This window comes from Callospermophilus lateralis, chromosome 5 (genome assembly GCF_048772815.1).
Source record: "Callospermophilus lateralis isolate mCalLat2 chromosome 5, mCalLat2.hap1, whole genome shotgun sequence".
In the NCBI taxonomy this organism is placed as follows: Eukaryota; Metazoa; Chordata; class Mammalia; order Rodentia; family Sciuridae; genus Callospermophilus; species Callospermophilus lateralis.
The window spans coordinates 18,445,007-18,469,671 of NC_135309.1; the positions used below are offsets into that span (position 1 = coordinate 18,445,007).

General features: G+C 48.5%; 1 protein-coding gene across 2 annotated transcripts in view; it reads right to left on the reverse strand.

Moving 5' to 3' along the window:
* The window catches only part of Wwc1 (WW and C2 domain containing 1), a 146,644-nt gene that overhangs the window by 72,275 nt on the left and 49,704 nt on the right, over positions 1-24,665 (reverse strand). For both annotated transcript variants that reach the window (XM_076855690.1, XM_076855691.1), the window contains exons 2-3: positions 9,667-9,776; positions 50-253 (exon numbers count right to left, since the gene is read on the reverse strand). In XM_076855690.1, the coding sequence (XP_076711805.1) occupies positions 50-253; positions 9,667-9,776 (314 nt within the window). The remainder of the gene's footprint in view (positions 1-49; positions 254-9,666; positions 9,777-24,665) is intronic.

Genomic DNA, 24,665 nt, shown 5'->3' on the forward strand with positions numbered 1-24,665 from the left:
GCCATTCCTGGCAGGTACTGGCAGAGCGGGGACAGTGGGAGGTACTCACAGCTGACCTGGGAGCCCAGCTTGTGCTCCCAGACGGCATGCAGCTGCTGGTACTCCTGCTGCGCGAGCTCCAGGCGCTGCTGCTTCACCTGGTAGATCTCCTTTTGTGCACTCAGAGCCTCCTGGGCCACCACCAGGTAATCCTTCAGCATGTGCTCCTGCTCCCGCCGCCATTGTACCCGGGGATCCTCAATCTGAGTGGTTTCTGAAACAGAACCCAGAGATCCTAAGTCAGCATCTGAGAAATAAAGGTTGGGTTAGTCGCCTGTGGAATCTTCACCACCAGAAAACAAAGGCAAAACTCACAATAAATGTAAATGGGTTAAAATCTCTAAATGACAAAGCCTCCATTTGGATTAGTCACATAAATAGAAAATAAACCAACAGAGGCTTTGTCAATCTCCACACTAAGCGTCAATCTCTGTCTGAGAACAACTGGAAGGAAAAGCAAGCTGGAGTTCTAAGCAAGACACAGAGGCCCAAGGGCATCACAGACGGTCAAGGTCATCTGTTTCATCTGTTTCAGTGAAGAGGAAAGGAAAGGAATAACTATGTCAGAGAATACAGAGAAATAGAAACTCTATAGCTTGATAGAAATATAAATTACAACAGTCTTACTAGAGGGCTACCTGACCATGCAAATTAGGAGTCTTAAAAAAGTTAATAAACTTGACCAATCATTCGTTCTAGAATAATTTATCATAAAAATAATTTTTAAAATCCAAGCAAAGATGCATTTGTACAAAATCACGATAAGAAGCATCAAGTACATCCTTCATGTTTACTTTCTACAAAGCATTGTTCTAGGAACTTCATAGTATTTACTTCTTCAAACCCTATACTAACTTTATAAAGTAGATTCTTTTCCTATCCCCATTATACAAAAGAGAAAAATATGGCACAGAGAGGCTAATTAACTTGCTCAATGTTATACAGGAAATAACTGCTTGAATAAAGATGTTCTACTTACATAGCACAGTATAATGCAGCCACTAATAATGTCTTTGAAGGAAAATTAACAAAATGCAAATGTGCTTATGAAATAAAAGCAAATGGAAATGAACCTGCAAACTGAATAAATAATTTTGTATTTATCAAAATAAAATAAATATATACATTCTCAAAATGATCAAGAGGAAAAAACAAAATCTTAACAACCAACTGGGAAGTAGGTTATTTATTTATTTTTTTCTTAGGCTTTTAAGATCAGGTGTATAACAAGCATGAACAATGAAAATCCAAAACATTAAAAGAAATTCTTTCAATGCAGCGGAGATGGGCATGAAGGCTCACACCTGCACTCAGGAGGCTAAGGCAGGAGGATCACAAGTTTGAGGCCAGCCTCAGCAATCTATTGAGACCTTGTAGGTTAGAGGTAGAGTGCTTGCCTCACCTGCACAATGCCCTGGGTTCTATGCCCAGTACTGCAAAAAAAAAAAAAAAAAAAAAAAGACAAAACCCAAGCTGCCTAGCAGGCAAGAAGCAGGCAAAGGAATATCAAAGAATCCTCAGTTATCTCCTGGTTGTCGGTGAAGAGACCATACAATCATGCCACCTGGGAAACCAGCCTGTAGGCAGGCTTTTGCTTAGCCTAGAGTATTATTAATTTTCAACTGATTATGAATAAGTAAAAATAAGGAGATACATTCATTAAAATCTTCATTTGAAACTTTTCTGGGTCATTCAGAAGATCTGTCCATCTTGGGATCACAATTGGCCACTGGCCCCAGCAGCACTCCGTTCTTCTAGACCAGGTCTGCTGTATTCATTTACGTCACGTGCCTTTGAGGACATATGAGTCTGTGCCTCCTAATCTAGGCCCTCCAGCTCCCTTCCTCTGAGGGTCCATGAGCATCTCCAGTGAAGGAGGGAAGGATCAAAGAAACAGAGAGCCAGGGTCTCATTCCTGCCACAATGGCTGTGTTCCCAGGGGCAGGGGGCTTAACTTTTCTGAATCTACTTCTGCACCTGTGAAGAGAAGAATAATGGGCTCTCATCACTGTTCCCAAGAAAACTGTGAAGCACCTTGTCTAGGTTCAGCAAGCAAACTGCTGGTGAAAGGAAAACTAAACTCCTGCCTCGGGCCAGCCTTCCGGGTGTCTGTGACTGGCTATTCTGCAAGCTCTTCCTCCTCCCTCTGAGAAGGAAAATAGGTGTGAAGATTGCAGACAGGGAGGGAGAATTGCTTCTCATGAGAACAGCTTTACATCCCTTCAACCAGACAAGAGGGAGGAGCCAGCCAGAGAGGGGGGGGGGGCGGAGGAAGAAGAAGAAGAAAAAGGAGAACGAGAAGAAACATGAAGAAAGAAAAAGATGAAGAAGAGAAAAAGGAAGAGGAGGAAGAGAAACAGGAGGAGGAGGGGCATGTGCAGTGGTGGGCAGCAGGGTGGCTAGGTAGGAGACTGGCTTTCCTGCAGGGACCAACCCACTGGCACAGGCCACAGAAAAGAAGCTTGGTGTGTCTTGGCCAGGCTCAAGATGTGTTTTAAAGTCTGTCAATTGTTCTTCCCGGTACTGGGGACAGGACCCAGGGCCGCGTGGCTCTAGGTGACTGCTCTACCACTGTACTATGCCTGGCTCTGAGAATTAAATTTTAAACTTCAGAGCTAGGGGTTTGCTCGGTGGTAGAGTGCTTGTCTCGTCTGTGCAAGGCCCTGGATTCAATAGGCTGTGCTACAAAAAGAAATATGTGCATAGTTCTCATTGAAAAAAATTATTAAAAAGATATGAAAAAGAAAAATTCTACAACTCACCATTACAAAGTTACAAAGTAAAGAATTGAGAGTTTCCATCACTCCAACCTACTCCCTAGATGTTAGGAGTCACACAAACAGAAGATGCCCCCTCATTACATAAAAATTCTTGTTTATGATATGCAAAGTTATCTGTACACAAATAAGTAAATAATATAAAGTTATAATTACTGCAACATGGCCCATGTCAGATATAATGATCTTCAACTTGCTTTCACCTCCAGGTGATGTATCATGTTCTTTATAGGTGTATACTCTTTTAAAGAGCTGCATAGTACTCCACGGCATGGTATGAGGTTTTATTGAACCAGACCTCCATTGGGAAACATCTAGATTCTTTTCAGTTCTTTTACAATTAATAGTCCAGTGATGAGTCTTAAAAATGTACTTCTATGAATCTGTGCTGATTCTGAAGGGCAGATTTCTTAAAAGAGGAAGACTATGCATCTTTTAAATTTGAGTAGATACTACCAAACTACCTTCTAAAAGATTCTGCTAATTTCTATACTCAAAAATCCACCTATGAAAGCCCTTTTCCCCAATTCTCAAAAAATCGCTGAGCCTCCTCTAGTGATTTGGGGTCTTCACTGCACATTAGAATCAGCTAACGAGTTTCCAGAAACAAAATCAGGCCCAAACCCTGCCCCAGAACTCTTCAATCAGAATAGGGCACGGGGACCTTCCACAGGGCTAAGGTGTAGCTCAGAGGTAGAGCACTTGCCTAGCATGCACCAGGCCCTGGGTTCCATCCCCAGCACCAAAGAACGAGTTTCTTCACCCAGAGAATTGTTAAACTCTGCAGCCCAGGCCCCACACCTGGACAGACCACAGGGCCACCTCTGGAGGGGGAACAAGGTGATGGTGGTTTACGAAGTTCCCCAGACAATTCCCATGTGGCCAAAGGTGAGAACCAGTGTGCAAGAGATGACAACACCAAGGGACCCACAGTCACTGAGGCTGAGGAGGAAGCTGAGCTCTAGGCAAGGCCACCTGCTAGAAGCTAGATGGAATGTGGGTCCCCAGACAGGTACCCTCCATCACAGCTGGGTGGGTCCTCCTTGGGATGCTCTGGTTAGAGTCTGGGAGTCCACATTTCTTTGGGCCTCAGACCTAAACTCTGCTCCTTGGAATACAAAGGTATGTGGGTCCCTTAACTGATGGCCTGGCCAAGTCAGCTGGCTTTCCTAACATAGCCCCTCCTCTCCCCTGTAGTGTAAACCAAAACAGACGCTTGGGTGCACAAACAGACAAACACAACACACACCCACACCAGAAACACTGATCTTCAACCTGGCTACACAGTGGAACTACCCTGAGATGTCCATAAAATTGGTGGGCAGTGTGAAGTAGGAATCGATGTGTGGTTTAAATAAACCCCAACCGAGGCACAGTTTACACACGATGAAGTGGTTTAAGGTGTGCAGTTTGACAAATGCATACATCCTAAACCACCACTTCAATCACTTTTAGATTTCCTTTAGCCCAAGACACCCCTGTGCTCTTTCCTAGTCAATTCTCTCCATCCCCCGCCCCTACCATCCCTCTTCCAGTTTTAGACCTTGACAACAGACAAACTCATTCAGCAGATGCTCTGGGTCTTGCTTCTTTGGACCAGCATCAGGATTTTGAGATTCTTTTTTGTCATGGCTTCAGCTGTACCTTTCTTGCTATTGCTGAACACTATCATTTTGTACGAATATGACTCAATTCACTTTTCAATAAACCTCTACGTTGTTTCCTACTGTGGAGGATTAGGATAACACTGGAATGAACACACATGCATGAGTCCTTGCGAGGGCATGTATTCATTTCTCCAGGACAAAAACACCCAGAGGTGGAGCTGCTGGTTTATGGGTTAATATATGTTGAATTTTACAAGAAACTAGCAAAGTGTTTCCCCGTCTGTGTTCTCCCCAGCACAGCATCAGAGTTCTAGTTCCTCTACATGCTTGCTAATGATTGCAACTGTCAATTTTTAAGTCATTCAACGAGTATGTGGTGGTTACCTCATGGTAGCTTTAATTTGTATTTCCCTGAAACCAACAATGTAAAGCACAATTTTATGTGCTGATTGGTCATGTGCATTTCTTCATTAGGAAGTGCAAGAATATCTTTTGCCTTTTTTTTTTTTTTTTTTTTTTTAATTAGCTTGCTGGGCTTAGCATCAGGTTATAGGAGCTCTGTTTAAGAGTCAGAGGGATATATTGTAAACATTTTCTCCTCATCTGTGGCTTCCCTTTTCAGTTTTTCTCTTGAAAAATAGAGGTTTTAAGTTGATGAAACTCAATTTACTAATTGTTCTTTTTTGGTAAGTGCTTTTTGTAACTTGTCCCCAGTAAAAAAAAACAAAAAGAAAAAAACCTTTGCCTACCATAAACTCTTGCAAATTTTCTCCTGTGTTTACTTCTCCATGCGTTCGTGTTTACATTGCCCATTTTGAGTTTACTTTCCTGTATGGCATGAGGCAGCAATAAAGTGCAGGTGTATTTTTTTATTGTTTCCATGTGGATACCAGTTGTACCAGCAACTGCTGAAAAGAACATCCTTGAAGGGCACGGACTTTTTAAAAGCTGCCTCAATGGTCATGTCACATGCTGTTAGTGCTGAGCTGGTCACTGTTAAGGGGTCCCTCCCTTAGCCTAGCCCTTCTGCCACCACTGTTCTTCCTCAAGTCTATCTCACCAAAAGAGGTGACCTGGAGAGACTTTTAGAGATCACCATAGCCAATTATTCTTAATTTGCTTTTATAAATTTTAAAATTTGGGGGGAATACTGGGAATTGAACTCAGGGGCATTCAACCAAAGAGCCACAACCCCAAACCTATTTGGTATTTTATTTAGAGACAGGGTCTCGCTGAGTTGCCTAGCACCTCGATGTTGATGAGGCTGGCTTTTAACACTTGATCCTCCTGCCTCAGCCTCGAGAGTTGCTGGAATTACAGGTGTGGGCTACTGCGCCCAACCCGGTTTGCTTTTATTGAAGTTATACAACAACTTAATAATTCAGCAGACTGAAAACTTTCCTTCCTAAACCGTCATGTCTCCATCCCTTTCTCCCCCATATCCCTCTGCCTAGGAGATAGCCACTTCTAACAGGAGCTGGGCTGGCTCGGTGAAGTTGTGGTTGAGTAGCACTCCTCCAGGTCTCCGCCCAAGCGCCACACCTCTGCATGTGTTGCTGGCACATTGTCCCTGCAGCGCGGAGGGAGTGATGCACTCCTGAGCTGTGTGCCCACCGGCCTCCTCCACACGCCACACACCTGCATTCCACACACACTGCAAACACACCCACAAGGCAACAGCACTGTATTTTCCAAAAGCTGTAACAATAACAACTAAAGCAACTGTTTTAAAACAGCTGAACATCTGGAAAATATTCAACATTGGCACCACACAGGCCAAACCTATGATCAACTAATCAAAAAAAAAAATCAAAAGAAATGAAGACAGCCCCATTCTGAGGAAGGCAGGAGGAAACCAGCAAACTTACAGCTTGTGGTACAGTGGACTGATTCGAGCTTTTGCAAAGATTCATTAATCGAGGGAGACGTCCCAAAGTCCACAAAGTGCTATAACCTTTGACTTCTTAATTCTTTTCGGTTATCCCTTGGTTTCCTCAGGGCATTGATTCCAGGACCTCCAAGGATACTAAAATATATGGGTGTTCAAGTCCTTATATGAAATGGGGTGAGCCAGGCATGGTGGTACATGCCTACTGTAATCCCAGTGGCTTGGGAGCCTAAGGCAGGGGGATTGCAAGTTCAATGCCAGCCTCAGCAACTTTGCAAGATCCTTTTCAACTGTCTCTAAATAAAAGACTTTTTAAAGAAAGGGCTAGGGTTGTAGCTCAGGGATTAAGCACCCCCCCACACCAAAAAAAAATGGGGTAGTATTTATATGCAACATATGTGCATGAATCTGTATGCTTTACGTCAATTCTAGACTGCAACACCTAGCAAATGTAAATGCCACGTAAGGAACTGTCACACTGTGTTGTTTGGGGAACAGTGACAAGGAAAAAAAGAAGGCGAATGTTCAATACAGAAGCAATGTTTTTTCAAATAGTTTTAATCCAAGGCTCGTTGAACCCACAAATGCAGAACCTGTGGATACAGTACTCAGAAAACACATCATTAGAAAAATTATAGAGAGAAAAACAAGTATAAAGATTCCCTGTTTTTAACAAGTTAAAGGGGAAAAACCATCTGGCGGCCCTCTGCTGATGTCCTCGCCCCTGGTCCTCCCTCACTGTGTGGACACTGCCCTGCTCTCTGACTCCTGAATGAACTAAGTGTGATCACACCTTGCGGCTTTGCTCTCTACTCTGAATGGCTACCTGACCTCTTTCTAGCTCAGATCTCCTGGTCTCAACAAGCTCTTCATTCCTGAAGATCATATTTCTTACTGTCATTGGCCACCGTCACCACCATCCTCCCTGACCACCCCAGTCACACACTTGACCCCACATTCTTTCCCCATCGTACAAAACATTTTCTAACATACTACATCATCTGTTCATTCAGTTTATTTTCTGTCTCTTTTGCCAAAAATGAAACCTGTATAAGAGAAAGGATCTTTGTCCTTTACACTCCTGTGTATTCCCAGCTCCCAGAAAACGTGCTCAATAACTATTTGCTAAATGAATGAAAGTTAGATGGTAAATTTATGAGTAAGCTATTATTTGATTATGCTGATCCATAACTCTTTGTGTGTGTGTGTGTGTTTTTGGGAAATGAACCCAGGGATGCTTACCTACCCACTGAGCCACATCCCAGGCTCCTTCTTGTATTTTATTTAGAGACAGGGTCTAGGGCCTTGCTGAGGCTGGTTTTGAACTCACAATCCTCCTGCTTCAGCCTCCCGAGCCGCTGAGATTACAGGTGTGTGCCACCACGCCGGGCCTGATCTATAACTCTTAAGAGAGGGATTTCAGTCCACAAACAACACATACACAAAAGACTGGTCTGAGTCCACTGTTCCAGATGTTCGGGTCTCAAAGGTCACATTTAAGCTAAACTCATATCAATGGTTCCATTGGCAGAAGTGGTCTCCTCTTCCCTGTGACATCACCTGCACACCAAAAGAGAGCTCCCAGCCTGACAGCTAGTAAAACTACCATGCAGAATTATTCCAGTTGTAGTGCCTTTAATCACCCCTCCCTGCATACACCCCGTGTCTGCCTTCAGCCCCTCAAGGATACATTCACCATGGCCTGCTACTCCTTGCTTCCTTCCATCTCTCCAGCAACTCCCAGAAGCACCTTAAAATCCCACTCCTGCCATGAGATTTTAATGAGGGGGATGCTCTCAGCAATTAGAAGCAGGAAAGGGCTGATTAGGGCTCCGTACAGCGGTACAGCAGCGTTTAACCCAACAGCCCAAGCAGCCCGCCGAGCGCTAACCTCATTCCCCACACACACTCAATTAGGCATATTTACTTCTCATTATCCAGGACGCAATCCTGAGTGCTAATAAAGACCTTTGCTACCCCAACAATGCAATTAATGCCATTAGCTGTCTCTCAGAAACTCTTGTATACTTTGGTACCCACCACAGTCTGCTCATTCATCTACCTCGTGCATTCATGCACGCATGTCCTCTTCTATTTAATAAAAGTCAAGGCCACACCTACTATGCGTCTCACCAGGCAAAGGATTGGGGCTCAGGAAATGAATGGGACAGTCACCATACTAGGAGAACTTGCAATGACAGGTAAATGAAACTCAGAAGCACGACCCCACTCTCCAGCCCCAGCAAAGCCCCAGTTCAGCCACCGTTTTGCTCTGAGTCTTGAGCAGCCGATTACCACCTCTAGGTCCTATTTATAAGATGAGGACAGTCATCGTAACATCCCCTGGGGTAACTGGGGGATTAAAGGAGACAATAATGGCTGTGGAGTGCCTACCATTGTGCATGGCACAGAGCATGCGCTCCATAAACAGGTGCCCTAAGGAGCTGGTGCCCTACTCTTCAGACTTTGCCAGGCACATCCCACCCATTGCCTTGCTGTCTCCTCTTGCTTAAAAGAGGAGGGAATCCAAAAGAGACTCCTATTGTTCTGATAACCAAGAGCAAATCAGGAAAATCCTTTTCCTCTGAACACATGGACAAATGGGTCAGCAAACTTCAAAAGACAGAGATGCTCTTGGCTAAGGGGGCTGTACGGTGGACGAAACCCAGACACACGTGGGCTCTCTGGCTGGGGAACTGTTCTCCAGGTTCTACCACCTGTCAGACAAGTTTCCCCCTTTATCAAGCGATTCCTCCATCATCGTCCCAGCAACAGAGATACAAAGAATCTTTGTACTGGGGACCACAGATATGAAGTGAGGGTGGGCTGGCTGGCACAGTGGGCCAGAGACACAGACACACGCAGACCAATCTACTGTGGTCATATGTACGTACGAGCTGCTCAGAGTTTTCTAGGGCTCTGGCTTCTCCAAAACTGTCTGTCAATGACAATGACACATCTACTGTTTTTTTTTTGGGGGGGGGGCAAGATGCACATAAATCTATATATGTGAAAAAAGAATATATGCATGTATACATATATACACACAATCACATAGGATCAGGGAATGTCTGAAATGATACACAAGAAACTGTTAGCAATGGCGGCCTCTACAAAATCGAGGAGGTGGACGACAAGAGGAGTTTTACATTCGATGCAAAATTCTTCTAAACTGTTGTTTTTCATGAGCATATATTATCTATCTATAGCCACATCGACATCTCTATCTACGTCTTCATAAAACAAAACACAATCTGGCGTGGAGAATGTCTGCTGTGGCTCTTCCAGATTTGGAGGGGGTGGGCGTGGGGAGGGAGCTGGATGAGGAGGGGAGGCAGGACGGCCGGGAACTTACTGGTGTTGTGGTCTATGAAGTAATCTCCAACTTGTGGGTCATACGCCTCTTCCCATCCCAGTGGCAGCTCATCACTAATGCAGTCAGCAAAGGTGAGCGGTTTGGTGTACCTGGCAAGGGAGAGGAGAAACAGACTCCATCAGCCTAGAGTCCCCCAAGCTCCTGCGACCTGCTGCTTCTCGAGGCTGGCCCAACAGACCCAAAAAGTTCTGCACTGTTATGCCACCAGCTCCGCCATCCCCCTTGTTCTGGGAAGGTGACTATATTCTGCGGCAGCCTCAGACAAGGTCACCCTAGGAAGGAGGCCATCTTGGGCCCTGGCTTTGGTAGGGGCCTGAGCCAGTCACTTTCCTACTCTGGGCCTCAGTTCCCACATCTCTAACTGAGGGTCTGCAGGACGGAGCTCTAAGGTCAAGTCTTGGTTTTTTGGCTTGGACTCCAGTCAGCTCTGGCCTTCCCACCTGTAACTTGCTGGCCACCTGGTCTTCAGGTTTTACTCAGGCTCTCTCCAGTGTTTGCTGTGCCCACGTACCCTGCAAAAAGCTGGCTTACCACAGCATCTAGAACAGAAGATGCTCCACCCCTGTGAGCTGGGCCAGGGAGAAGTATATATTTGCTGATTGCAATGGTTCCCGACTGTCTGCACCCACTGCTGTCCCTCCCTAGACAAGCCCAGTCAAACTTATCTTTTGGCAATAACTACACTCTCCATCCCATCTCATGGAGAGGGAAGTAGTGGTGATCTTAGTGGCTAAATCAAATAGGCAAATCACCCAACTAAACCAACAAAGGCTTGTGAAGCCTGGAAAACTATTACAAACTATTTATCAAGTATTTTCATCAGATCATGGGGAACCAGGAATCCAGGCACATGAGACTCAGCAGGAGTGGCTGCTCTAGATAGCCACTTTGGTTTCTTCCCATTGCTGCCTCTGCCTAAGACACTTATTCTAATATTCCCTACTTCCTCCCCCTCCCTTCTGGAGGCCCCGGGGGCTCTGCTTTGTACTCTTTCTACAGATTGGCAAACTGAGGCACAGTGGTAGAGAATCAGAATGAATTTGGAGGGAAACTGTTAAGATGCACATTAAAAACATTACCTGAAGAGTTATCTGGGTATAAGGATTTGGATGCAATTTAAATATTTTTCTTTTTTCTTAAAACTAAATCCCCTGTAATGTTCGTACATTAATTATAATTAAAATATTGAATAATAGCTCAGTCCAGGCTTAGAAAGCATGTTATATATCTTCATGTTCCCTGACTGGTCATAGGCGTTCTCACTTGATTTTACCAACTACAGAGAACCACATCATGTGCTTGCTAAACACCAGGCCTCCTGAAGCTCCACTGCCAGATTCCAAGACCTAAGCTTTGCTAATAAATATTAACAAGATAGACTGAGCCTCAGAACTGTCTGGAAAATGAACCCAGTAACCCTAGAGGGACAGAGGGTGAAGCTGAACCAGGGGGACATCTGGAGCAGGTGGGGGCATAGGAAAACCTTTGGATTTCTAGGTCTCAGTGCAAAGATCCTCAATGAACTTATCCATGGCTCTTCCATCAACAGCAATGAGATGTTTCAAAGTCCCCCATACAAATTATCTGCTGAGCTCCCGCCACGCAGGATGGGAATGAGGGTTAGGGGACAGGGCTGAAACACCAAAATGCATCATTTTTCCAGAAAACCATCAATTCCATGGATGGTTCCAGACTTGCACATTGCAAAGTCAGAGCTCAGACGCAGGTGAGCTACAAGCGTCAGCAATGTGACAGAAGCAGACGTCCCACCAGGGCTGGTGTGTCGTTTCGTGCTAGCAGACATGGTACCCAGTGGGAATAAAGGAAGCGAGGCAACAGGACCCAAAGTTAGAAGGAGAGGGTGAGAGGAGAGAGGCTTCGGGTTGATATTTGACCTCCCTTGGGATGCAGTCATGGGGCGGTGGGCAGAGGACTGATCCCTGGGCTCTCAGAGAGCTCTTCATGGGGAAGAGAAAAGCTGGTATGGGAAGAACTGTGTAACTTAACAAGAAATCTGGACAGCAAGATTCTCTCTGGAACAAATGCCGAGAGGGAGATGAATTATTCAGTGTGCAGAGACGTGCCATTCAGAGAATCAGGATGGAGAGAAGTGTCTTAGCTGCACTGAGCTAAAACACGCACTCGTGCACACTCACTCTTCCTGTCAGCGAGTGAGCGGCGAGGACAGTTCCTCCTGGGGATCTGTGGGTGCTCCTCGGCCTGCAGTACTCCACCCTGCACAGGTGCCAAGAATGTAAACTGGGAAGAGATGTCTGCTTTGAGATATGTCCAGGACTTGGGGGCCTGCTGGGGATTCCCAGCCCCAGCTCCTTCCCAGCCAGATCTGCTTGGTCCCAGCCTCCAGCCTCCACATCTTGGGCTGCCCCCAAACCCCAATCATGACATCAAATGACCCAGATGTTGGAGGGGCAAGAGGAAGGAGGACGGCAGGGAAGGGCGCCAGGTAAGAGCGAGCACTAACTCTTCTTAATGAAGAATCTCAGAAGGAGTGCAGACATTCCTGAGTGTTTCACAACTGGCCCTCCTGGGGAAACAGCCCGGATGTGTCACCTTGGAGACAGGGAGGTTCTGCCAGGTGCACGCTCGAGGGGCACCTATGGGAGAACAGAAAGCAGCTCAGGAGTTGGGGCCGCTGGGCAGCAGCTGGTTGCTGCTTGCCAATGGGTTGAGGGGCAAGATTCCAGGGACACATGGCCATAGTGGGCACTCAGAGTCTAGGGGGCGTGGTCTTCTCAGGAAGCAGTAGGAGAAGTGGAAAGGCTTCTGCCAAGCGCCCGTCATGGGTGGTGATTCTTTGGGTCTGAGGACAGGTAACCTATGTGCCTCCTGCTCCTGAGCACGCCCAAGTTTCCCAGTCACCTTTTCATTGCCACCAGCGGGATGCTGGCCCCCAACTCACTCTTGCCCTCCGACTCCAAACCAAGAACTGGCCAGACCCTGGCAGAACCTCTCCTCCCCGCCTGGGCACAGTGGGCAGGCTGGTTCTTCCTGCCCTGGGCTGCTTCAGGCACATTTCCCACAGCTTCGATTTCATAACACCTGGTGACACTCCTTCACCTGCGGCCACAGCCAGGCACCAGGGCCAAGCTGCCCCTGCCCCTTCTGTGCCTGAAGGCCAGGGTGAGAAGGAAGAAGGTGCCCATGTTTGAGGGTCTCGTGCCTCCATTTAATCAAGGTGGGTTCCAGCACCTTTATCCACTCATCACACAAACCAGGCACAATAAATGACCACCTCACAAGCGCATGAGGACGGGCAAAGCTCACGGTGTAGCTTCCAGGATCCGACTGCAGAAGTGGACAGAGCAGCCAGGACCTGCCATGTGGTCTAAGGGGGAAGACACACCCCCATGGAAGCAAATCAACCCCATCATTTCAGAGGCTCAGAAAAGAACAGGGCGTGGAGATCAAGTGCAGAGGAGAGCAGGGGGTCCAGGGAAGCCTCTCAGAGGGAACCCTGGAAGGGGGACCATAGAGCGGGAAGCTGCCAGTCAAGTGATGTTGGTAAATTTGAAGAGCAAAAAAGCAGCCTGTGTGGCTGGAAATAAGTCAGCCCAGGGGATGGGGTGTGATGGGGAGGTTCTAAGGCCTGGTTTGGGGGGGGCTATGGAGCCCCTGGAAAGAACTTCAGATCTTACATCCCTGAGTGTCACCCCTTTGCTGAACCACGGAAGGCAACCCAAAGAAGCTCCCTCCCTACCCTCTGTTTTCCTCCTTCCTCCCTCATCCCAGTTAATGGACCCTGACAGCAGAGACACAGCAGCCCAGGCCCAGGCTAGGCAGCAGGAGACGTTGGTTTCTACCCTTCAGAGCAGAGGGTCTGGCACAGAGCCAAGGTTTGCACTTCCACCAGGCAGGGAACCATCCCCACGACATTCCATGACAGCACAGGTGGCCCTGATATTCCTAGAGGCTGTGAACCCAGGTAATTAAAGGAGGCAGGGATCTCAATGGGAGGCTCCCCAAGACGCGAAAGGCCGAAAGGCCAAGGGTTGGGAGAAGGGACAGACCAGCAAGGGGGTGTGATTGAGAGGGCAGGGGGAGGAAGGGGTCCAGGGAGAGGGAAGGACAGCAGCGGTCCTTCACGGATGAGGGCCAGGCAGTGTGGCTCAGGAATGGGATGCGGGGCTGAAACCCAGGCTCCACCTGCAGCGGTGTTAGGTAACCAGGTTCAGGGGTGTTTCCTTCTGTGAAATGCATGAGAAGTCCAGTCTCAGCAGGATGTTGTGGGATTAAAGGAGATAACATATATCAAGTGCTCAGTGCAGGGCCTGGCATGGAACAAGCCCTCCAAAAGGTGGCCTGTGAATGTGATCAGCTGAGAAGTGTCTGTGCACGGAGAATCACATCGCCCTTCGACTTAAACACGTCAGCTGCCACCACCCTCCTTCCTCACCCCAGGAGATCCAGCACAGTGACTGCAGGTGACAGGCTCTGGAGTTGGCTGTCTGGGGACTGGCACTGTCTTTACCAGCTTGTCCCTTAGCAAGCTACCTCTGACTTGCCCCGAGTGACCACCTTGCTAGGATGGGTCGTGCTGAGCCCAAGGCACATTCAGCATTGGCTGCTGGGGAGAGTCAGGGTCGCACCTGTTTTCATGATGGAGAAACTGAGGGAGGTCAGCTATCCAGGCCTGTGTGGCGGACAAGCCCTGCACTGTGCCCTCCTTCCTGGAGGAGCCGGCCTGGGAGAGCTCTGCTCAGAAATGAAACCAGCCTGGTTAGGAGCAGGCAGCCGTTCTGGGTCCTTCTGGGCATTTGCTCTCTGAAGGAGAAGGTGCCCTTTCTCTGAAGCACTGCCTCCCTCTCTCCATTCCCCTCTCTCAACATTCTGCCTCTCCACCTGCGGACTTCCCAGGCCTCCCCACTTGGCTGGGCTGGTGCATCCAGAGGCCCTCCTGGCTTGGCCCTCCCACTCCTGGAATTCTTTTATGGGGAAAAGAGGAGAAAGGGGGAGCTGGAGGGAAGATTCCAGACTGTCCCGCCCACCCTCCTCCTCACCTACAGGCTGGGCCCTCACAGGCCAGCCCTCACTATCCTCTGCCAAGTCTGGGAGGTTGTCTCCACTCTGCCCCTGCAGGGTCCCCTGGAATCAGACACCTGCTCCTTCCCTCAGCCTCCATCTCCCTGTGTCCAGGACTGAGCTCATCCCATCTACTGCAGCTCGAAACCACGTGCTGCCTGCTGTGGTCTAGGGTCACAGCTCTGACCACCAGATCCCGGATCAGAGCAGGCCAGGTGCTCACCCGACTCCAGCAGGCTGAATTCCGCCTGTAGACATGACAGTTGGTTTTCTGCAGTGCTATATTTTAAACATGGAATTTGCATGCCTTTGTGGGGGAAATTGTCCTCAGTACCCCCGATCTCTCTAGTGTTCCTCCTGTGTCTTGCCTTATCAAGAGGTGGCAAAGAAGAGCAATGAAGAGCTTGGGGCTCTGGAGCCAGAGCCTCCGGGTTTGAATCCAGGTGCTGCCATTTTCTAGCTGTGTGACCTTAGGCAAGGTACTAAATTCTCTGTGGTTCAGTTTTCATATTTGTAAAACAGGAAAAATAACAATATCGAGCAGTCATTCTGCACCAGCAACTGTTCCAAGCTCTCTATAAATATTTACTCATTTCCATTATGTAACACTATAATGCACCGAGACAAAAAATAAATTTTACCCATTTCGCCTTCATAACAACCCCTTGAGATAGGCCCCATTCCGACTTTCACAGTGTTCTCTGTGGGTTAAATGAGATAATACAAGAAGCAGCATCTTGAGCACATAGTCAATGACTGAGAGTGATTCATTATTTACACTGATGTCCAAATGAGGCCCCTCAAGTAGCAACACTACGGGGATTTGACAATTATCGACTTGCTTTCCCCACGAGAAAACCAAGGCACAGAGAGAAAAGATTTGCCCAGTGCCACCCAAGGGCCCAGCCACACAGCTAAGACTATAACCTGGGGACCAAACCCAGGCCTGCATCACACTCCTGACACCAAGAGATCAAGCCAGCCTGGCTCTGGGGTCAGTTCCCTGTGAAATGCGACAGGGGTCAGCAAGGCCTCCAGGAAAGGACTGCTGCACCTGTTCCTGGCCTACTCAATACCACTCCCCTGACTGATGGGAACCAGGATGAGACCACGAAGCTCCCATTCATGGAGAGAAGAGGTCGGGAGACGGGCGCTTCATTCTGATCACACTTCCTTGAAGGGCAGCCTGAGAGCCCGACACCATGGCAGAAGAGAGCCCCTGGGATGCCTGGTCCACCCCCAGGCAGCTCCAGCCTGCTTCAGGCTCATTCACAGATTGGCTGTTAGGTTTCAGAAGTTCTGTGCCCTACAGAAAGGGCCGGGTTTCACCGGCCTGTGTCACATCAGCCCATTCCTTTCCCTGCTCTGAGCCTCAGTTTCCCCACAGGTAGCAGTCAAGAAAAACTGCCTCCCACGGTTCCTCCAGGGACTCCATGAATCTGCACGTGGAAATGGCCCTGCTCAGAGCCCCGCACACAGCCCCTTCTCGGCTGAGGACTCTGAGGACACTCAACCCCAGCTTTATTCCTTCTGATTCCATGAGCTGCGTCCCCAGGTACCTGCTTCCCAGAGTCTTCCCGGCAATGAGAGCAGGGCTGCGGCTCAGCCTTCCCTGAAACGTGGCCCTTCTAGAATCTTCTGCTCCTCCCCGAGTTCTGACACTCACCACAGCCACGTGGCTTAAGAGCCTGGCCCTTCTAGAAACAGAATTGGTCTGTGTAGCCCTCGCTGGGATCCTGGCCGGCTGAGGGCCCCTCACAACAGAGCTGGAAGGGTGTGCGTCCTGACACTGCCCTCTGGCAAGACACCTGCCCTCTCTGTCCCGAGGAAGCTGGGATGTGACACCCCTCAGGCCCTCTTTGCAGGCATCGGCCTTTTTAAGTCTGATAACCGGCCTGCCCTTCCCAAAGGCCGAGGGCATGGGGAGGCCACAGCAGAATGAGAAATCATCAGAACGCTTTGGCTCGACGCCAATTGAGTACCAGGCTCTGGATCATATGCTTCTACAGAAAACAAATCATTTCCTTTATCTTTACGATGCTTCCCTGAGGCCAGCGCCTTCCCCCCTCCTTGGGCCAAGAGGAAAGCAAGGCCTAATAGTCAAAGTAATAAGAAGAAAATCGAGTTTCACGGAGCGTTCGCAGAGTGCCAGGCTCTGCCACAGCTCCCATGCGAGCTCATCCACCACTTCTAAGACGTGCCCTTTAAACACGTCTGACTTGGGGTGTGTGCGACTGAGGCTGATCACAGCTGTCAGCTGGGCTGCTGTCCTGATACAGCTGTCACTACTGTGTGTGCACCGATATCTGAGGCACCAGTATTGCCACTGGCGGAATGGATGTCACCGGCTTGGGATAAACCCCAGAGGTCTGAGCCGAGCATATCTAATCCCTAGGAAGCACATGGTGGTGGTGGTGGTGGGGGAGGCGGAGGAGGCAGTGAACAGACCCGTTGAGCAGCATTCCCGAGGCAGGAGTCCAAAGTAGGTTAGCTCTACCCAGGTGCCTGGCTGGCCTGAGCCCAGCAGCAGGGCTCTGAGTCCTTCGTGAGTCCTCCTAAAAAGGGGAATCACTGACGCTCTAAGGGCACAGAGCACAGACACTGATAACTCCGTTAAAAAGTTACTCCAAAGAATTGGATTCTGAACAGGAAGATGGCTTAGGAGCGCGGCTGCTGTGTCTTGCTTACATATTCCTTTGTGTTTCTGCACAAATAAAAGTGACACGCGAGTTAATCAAAATCCAAGTTTGCAAGGCTTATTTCAACAAGTATGAAATAATGATTTTTAATTGATTAAAAAACCGTGCAGCCAGGCTCAGTGACACACGCCTGTAATCCCAGTGGCTCAGGAGGCAGAGGCCAGAGGATTGCGAGTTCAAAGCCAGCCTCAGCAATTTAGCAAGGCTAAGCAACTCAGTGAGACCCTGTCTGTAATAAAATACAAAATAGAGCTAGGGATGTGCTCAGTGGTCAAGTGCCTCTGAGTTCAATCCCTGGTACCCTCCAAACCAAAAAACAAACAAAAAACACAGTGCATGACAGTTTTTTGGAAGAATTTCCCCTTTCTTATGAAACATAAAGCAATGGTTCACCTAAAAAAAAAAAAAATCAATGTTATGCTTATTTGTTAAAAACTCTAAGCTGAAAACAACCCAACAGTTAGGGATAGGTGATACAGCCATAAAATGGAATACTACTCAAGAATGTAAAGGAACAACCGGTGGACATATACAATAACGCAGAAGAGCCTCAGAAACACTTTATCAGAAAAAGGCAACAAGGAGAAAGACTATACTGTATGACTCATTTACAGAAAATTCTGGAAAATACAAACTAATCTAGGATGAAAAGCAGAACAGTGTGGTAGGACTATAAGTTAGCCCAACCACTATGGAAAACAGGATGGAGGTTCTTCAAAAGACCAGGCATGGAACCACCATAGGACCCAGTATACCACTCCTCAGCATTTATCCCCCCAAATTAAAGTCAGCTGTGATACGTGCATACTCATGGTTACAGTAGCACAATTTACAGTAGTCAATAGTACGGGACCAGCCTGGGTGTCCATCAGTGGATGAATGGATAAAGAAAATGGGCTATAGATACACAATGGTGTTTTATTCAGCCATAAGAATGAAATTATGTCGTCTGCAAGAAAATGAATGAAACTTGAGAACGTTATATCAAATGAAATAAGCCCAAACTCCAGAAGTTAAGGGCCAGATGTTTTCTCTTGTATGTGGAAGCCAGAGAGGAAAACAGAAAAGGTAGGGAATATATGAAAACCGAAAGATAAGCAGAGCAGAGCAAAGGACCGGGGAGGAAGAAGAGAGGGAAAGGGTAAATACTGAGGAGTGATATCAGCCAAATTATATTATTATACTGTGGGCATGTATGAATAGATAACAACAAATCCCACTATTACATACATCTATAATGCACCAATAAAAAATATGGATAAATTTTTTTTTTAAAGAACACACCATTTATCTGGGGCTTCTCAACTCCAGAATTGTGAGAAATAAAACTTCTATTGTTTATATATTTAAAAAGCAAGCAAATAGAACAGTAGTTGCCTGGGACAGGGGTAGAGGGAGAGGGGGATCACTAAGAGGCACAAAATTTGGGGATGATGGGAATGTTTTGATATTGACTAGGATGATAAGTTCACAGATGTACAGAAGTGTGCAAAACTCACCAAATTGCACTCTTTAAATACATAAGAAATTAATGAGGTATAAGAAAAGAAAAACCCCATGCTCCATGTATATACTAACTAATTCAAAATAATCTTAGAAGTATTATTATCAGTTACATTTTACAGATGTGGGGACTGAGGCCCAAAGAGGTTGACTGAGCCATTCAAGGCCACACAGCCAGTCCAGAGACAAATCCAGCTGGCTTCATTTCTCATCTCTGCCACTGAGTGACTGTGGCCAAGACCCCTCCCTTTCCTGGGTGGCCGATTCCTTGTGCCCAGCATGAGAAGTCGACACCGTGATTGCTAAGGCACCTTTCAATACCGGGCTTCCATCATTGTGTCCCACAGACAGACCTGATCAAAGACACATGGCCACAGAGGGGTGGACCCTCCTGGGCAGTCCCACCCAGCTCCCTTGGCCCCTGCTCCTTCATTCTCTGAGCAACACACACACACACACACACACACACACACACACACACCTCCTTATTGTAAGGAGCAGCTCTTTCCTCTGGGACTACTGGGCTGTCCCCTGCACACTAGAGGCATCCTGCCAAAGTCCAGGGGAGAGGTGACCCTGGTCACCCACCCAGTTTGACAGGCTCTCCTGACATCTGTCCAAGACACCGCAGCTCACATGTGCTGGAAAGCACCGACCACAGGGTGAGAACCTCCAGCCTGCGGACTCTGTCATAGGGCCGAGACCAATACGGCTGGACATTGGCCTTACCTGTGCATCTAGGTGCCATTTCTTTGAGACCCTCTCTGTACAAAAGAGCTCCATACAAGAGTTCAAAAGAAAACGGTTTTCGCTTCTGAACAGTGTGGCTTTAAGGGTCTTTCTTCCATCATTTCCTGGGAAGAAGAAAATAAACCGAAGGCTGTCCCTGAATGGAAGCCCTACCTGCAAGTCAAGAGCAAACAACCAGCGCTCTGAGCTGAAGCCGGCTGCATCAGCGGAGGAGCGCGCCACACAAGCAATTCAAACAGCTATTTTGGGAAGCCCTGGAAAGAGGCAGATACGATATGAATTATTCATTCACACTGCTGGGGGGGCCTCTGGGCATTGTCCTCTCTGGTTCTCTTTCTCTTGTTCATTCAGCTGCTCACGCACAGAAAGGCAGCACAATACCCTGGGCCCACACGTGCGTGCACACCCCCACAAGGAAGCCAGGGTGCCCCTCCAGATGGTGAGCCATGCAGGGAGGAAACCCACACACAGGTTGGCAGAGATGTGTTCAGACTCAAGTGCCAGCGGGGAAGGTGTGAATCTCCAATTGGCCCAAGAAGAGTGGGTGAGAGAGAGCTAGAGACACACACGGCGGTCACAAGGGACCACGCACAGTGCAACAGAGGATGTGTGACATTCCCAATGTTCCACATGCTTTCTAACTGCTCTGGGATGGATTTGGCAGCTCAGCAGACAGCGGGAAGAATCTGGAGTGTGGGCTGATTCCAATGTGCTCCCTGGGGTACCTTGAGGAGGGGGGAAGGCCTCCCAGAGCTCCACACTCCACCCACCTACCATCTGGGCATTGAAGGATGTACCCAGCAGGCTTGGTGGAGGTGCACCCCCTGGGCTCCAAAGCCGTCCGCCCTCCTCTCTGCCTAACAAAGGAGCAGCTCCGCTCTGTGACAGCAGTCTTACATCCTCCGGGTGACCCTAGCCACGTCCTTTCCCTTCTGTGGGCCTTAGTTTCCCCGTGAGTGAAACAGGGGTGGAATGCAACTCAGCCCACCCTTCCAGATCTGGCATTTGTGGTGCCACTTTGTCACAGTAATGCCACACCTGAGAGGTGACTTACATGCTTCTCTCTAACCTTTAGAGACCAGCACATGTTGCTCAGGACTTCACACTGTATTGTGCCAGTGAGTTCTTAAGGGGTTCCTACTACAATCTCATGGTACAGATGGATCAAGGGAGCCTTACAGAAGTGACATTAAGTTGCTCAAGGTCACCTGGCTGTTAAGAGGTGGACTGCAGGCTTAACTACCACTTGGACAATGAGTAGTGAAAACCGTCTCTGCACAGCTCTCTGCATGACTGAGGGATCTGTAGGACACTATGGAACTTCAGACTATCCCACAAAGGAACAGAGAGGCTATTTTGGCTACCCACTGGTTACTAGGGATGTTTATAAGGAATACTGTGGGCGAGGAGGTGTCTGGCTGTAGAAGACAGAAGGAAAAGAATCACATAGTAGATAAACTGAAAAAGTTGCTCATCCTTGGGGCCCAACCCTGGAGCAGAAGTCACTGCTGAGAAACAACAGAGCAAGGGCTGGGGGTGTAGTTCAGTGGTGGCTCAGCGTGCCTGGCACCCTGGGTTTGTTCCCAACACTGCAGACAAACAACAGAAACCAGGAAGACAGATACAGTAATAAATAAATAAATAAATAAATAGCACAGTATGGTCAGAGAAACATCCAGTTCCTGAAAGGAATAGGTCCTCGAGAACCTCATCCACTTGTCTTGTAGACAAACACATCAGTGAATTGCTACTAGGCTCCACCTGCCCAGGTGGAAAGGTATAGACACAGAGATGTTCCATGCAGTGCTATTTACCACAGGGGGAAAAAAACATGCACACTGCCTTGATATCTGTAGGGAATGCGTGGTTGATAAACTACAGCTACAACCGCTTGATGCAACCGTTGGGAAGGAAGCATTCTGAATGGCAGCGGAGAAGCTTAGATTGCAGAATTTAAAAAGAATTACAAAAGCAGGAAGCAAAATTGTGCATGCAGCATAACCACACCTGCCTGCAAGAACAAGGGGAAATGCCTAGAAGTAAAAAGGCCAAAATATCGATCGTGTCTGCCTTTCAGAGGCAGGATGAGGTTCAAGGTTTGGTTTTGGTTTTGCTGCTTTTAGAACCAGAAATAAGAAAAAAATAAGGCTTGTGCCTTCTGGGCCTTGTTGGATTGTCAAATAACCACCAGCCCAGCATATCACCCTCTCGATCCCTCCATCTGACAATGAGAAGCTGGTACTACTTTCCTAAGTGACAGGCCTGGGGGTTTCCTGGTTTGTGCCAGGAGTGCACATGAGTCCCACCTGAGCCTTGCTCAGTCCCCTCCCTTGTAAACTGTCTTCGTGGGCCTCTCTGCTGTAATTGGAGACGGGTGGTGACAGCCAAGTCTCTTCTCCCAGGAGCAGAGAGCCCCCTGGGAGCTGGCAGAGGCTGTCTCTACTCCTGTTCCATTTTCATTAGCGTAAGCATCATCCTGCAGAAACAGACTCTCCCTGGCACATGCATTCTGCAGCCTTTGGAGAGCTCCCATAAAGGTCCTGGGGGAGGAGGGGACGCCCAGGGACTGGGAAGATCCTTGTGACTACAGGCTTCAATTACCCAGGCTGACTTATCACCTTCCCCGCAGAGCAGGGTGTGGGCTGGGGACTCTCCCAGCCCAGCTGACCTGGACCAGAGGGAGGGGGCTCCCCCTCTAGGTGGAGACCTCTCTCCTCTAGGGGCAATGGAGCACCCCTCTCCAACCAGAGGGAGCCTGACCCTGGACACCAACATGCAGGATCCCTGAGCTCAGGGGAGTGCGCAAGGACTTCGCAACCCTGGGGATCTACCTTCCCCGCTGTGAGACCTTGGGGGCAGACTCCGCCTCCTTGGTGGCCTCACATGCATGCTCCCCAGCAGAGAATGGAGCTCCAGAGGTGTGTGTGTGCTTTCCTTTCCAGAATGAGGCCCTCCAGCAAATGCCCGCAGGTCTAATCAGTAGAAAGAACTTCATGGCGAGATTCCAGGGTGGGGAGCATACCTGGGCCCAGCACCAGAGCAGAATCAAGGTTCTTCCCCTGCTGCCCACTGTCCATGCTCTACGCAGATGGGGGAGTGGACCCCCTGCTTTTGAGCTTTCCCAGGACGTGGGCTTGACCTTCACCTGGTGGATTTTCTAACGCCTTCTGATGGCCCCAATGGTTCTCAGCACAGTCTCCAAGGGCACTGTTGACATCTCTCTCCCCACCAGCTCTCTCTCTCTCTTCCCCCTTCTCTCTCTCCCTTAACTTGAGGGACAGACCCTCTCTTCCCATCTTGGCCTATTGACTTCCCCAGTTCCCACACCCCCTCCTTCCTGTTCACTCTCCTTCCCTCTCCCATGGTGAAGAAAGAGCAACAGATAAACCCATCTTGCCTCGCTTGCTTCAACTCCTTCGAACTCCTCCTGCCAAATCTAGATGAAGCCCAGGCTTGGGGCCTGTGCAGGGCCTCCCTGCCTGAGCCTCATTTCCCCCAGTTTTCGTGATGCAGCAAGCTCATTTCCACCCGTGGCCTTTGCTTATGTGGGTTCCTTGCCCTGGATGCTATCACCATCCCCATCCATACATCCGTCCGCCTGCTGCACGGCTGGCTCACATCCTTCAGCATGGACGTGACGTGCCATTTTTAAGACGCTTTCCTGGGTATCCCTGCCTGAGGGGGGCCCCTCCTATTGCCTCTGATGTCTGTCTTGTTTGTTGACATGTTGACTGTCTTTGCCTCTCAAAGGGAGCCACGCTTACACGTTTCACCCTAATCTCACTGTGATCTAACATAAGGCCTGGCACGAAGCGGATGCTCCCCAGTATCTGCTGAATGAATGGACGGGGTGCATCCCTTCCTTTGCAGGGGGAAATGTCTCAGGTTTTTTTTTTTTTTTTTTGTCCTAGGGTCTGATGGGTTTTTCATCTTTTTCCTTTTCCTTTCTAAAGTACAGTCCCTGAGCCCAACCCTTAGCCATCGCCAACTCCCACAAAGGCTTCCAAGGACACAAGGCACACAGCTCCACGTCAGGGCCTGCTATAGGGTACAGGATGGTTTCACCCTGAAAGCTCAGTGCTTTCCACCTACCCCACAGCAAACCAGAAATCACCAAAGAACAAGCCTGAGAACCTTCCCCGGAAAACTGCAGTGGCAGGATCAAAGGCTCTGGGGTCTGCCCGCATCCATCCAGGCGGGCACCAGTCTTTTTCTGAAGACTGGTAAAAGTGAGAACCCTGGAATTGAGTACGTGGGTCTTGTCAACTTCAAGAATAATTATTTATTTTTGAAGGACAGTGTTAGTGCTAGGCACATCACAGATTCCCCCAAAATGCAGAATGCGGCAACCAAAGAGTGAAGCTTTTTTTTTTTTTAAAGTAAGATAGAATGTATTTGAGAAATTTACCAATAGTTTAGATGTTGCCTTTTCCTAGAGAAATCACAAGCCAACAGAGAACGGCTTCAACAGTGAACCCGACTTATATTTGCGCTAGTGCATCACCATTGAATAATAAAAGATGAAAAAGCACCGCTCCATGGAAGAGCCTCAGCCAGTCACCAAGCCTCTTCTGCAGGGCTCCTCTATGTTGGGCACCAAGTACTATATAGGAGCTTCAATCAGCAGGAAATGAACACATGAGCATATTTCCCCATTCATGGTCATACACATGGGGGGATTAAAACAATGAAGATGTCATTCTAAATGAAACCTTCAGGAAAGATGCTGCAGGAATCCAAGAAGGACAAGATCCTCCCTTGCGGGGCTGGCCCAGGAGGCTCTGTGGAGGAGGCAGGGAGCAGCCTGGGTCCTGAAGGGCAGTGGTTGTTCAGCCAAGTCTACAAGCCCCTAGTCGTCAGCCTCTGTGACCAAGTGCCGTGTGGGGGAGGGAGCTGAGACTGGCACAGCTGTTGCGATTGGCCTGATGACGCACAGCTAAGGAGGAAGAGCCCTCAGGCCCCAGGTCCAGTTGCATGGACAAAGAT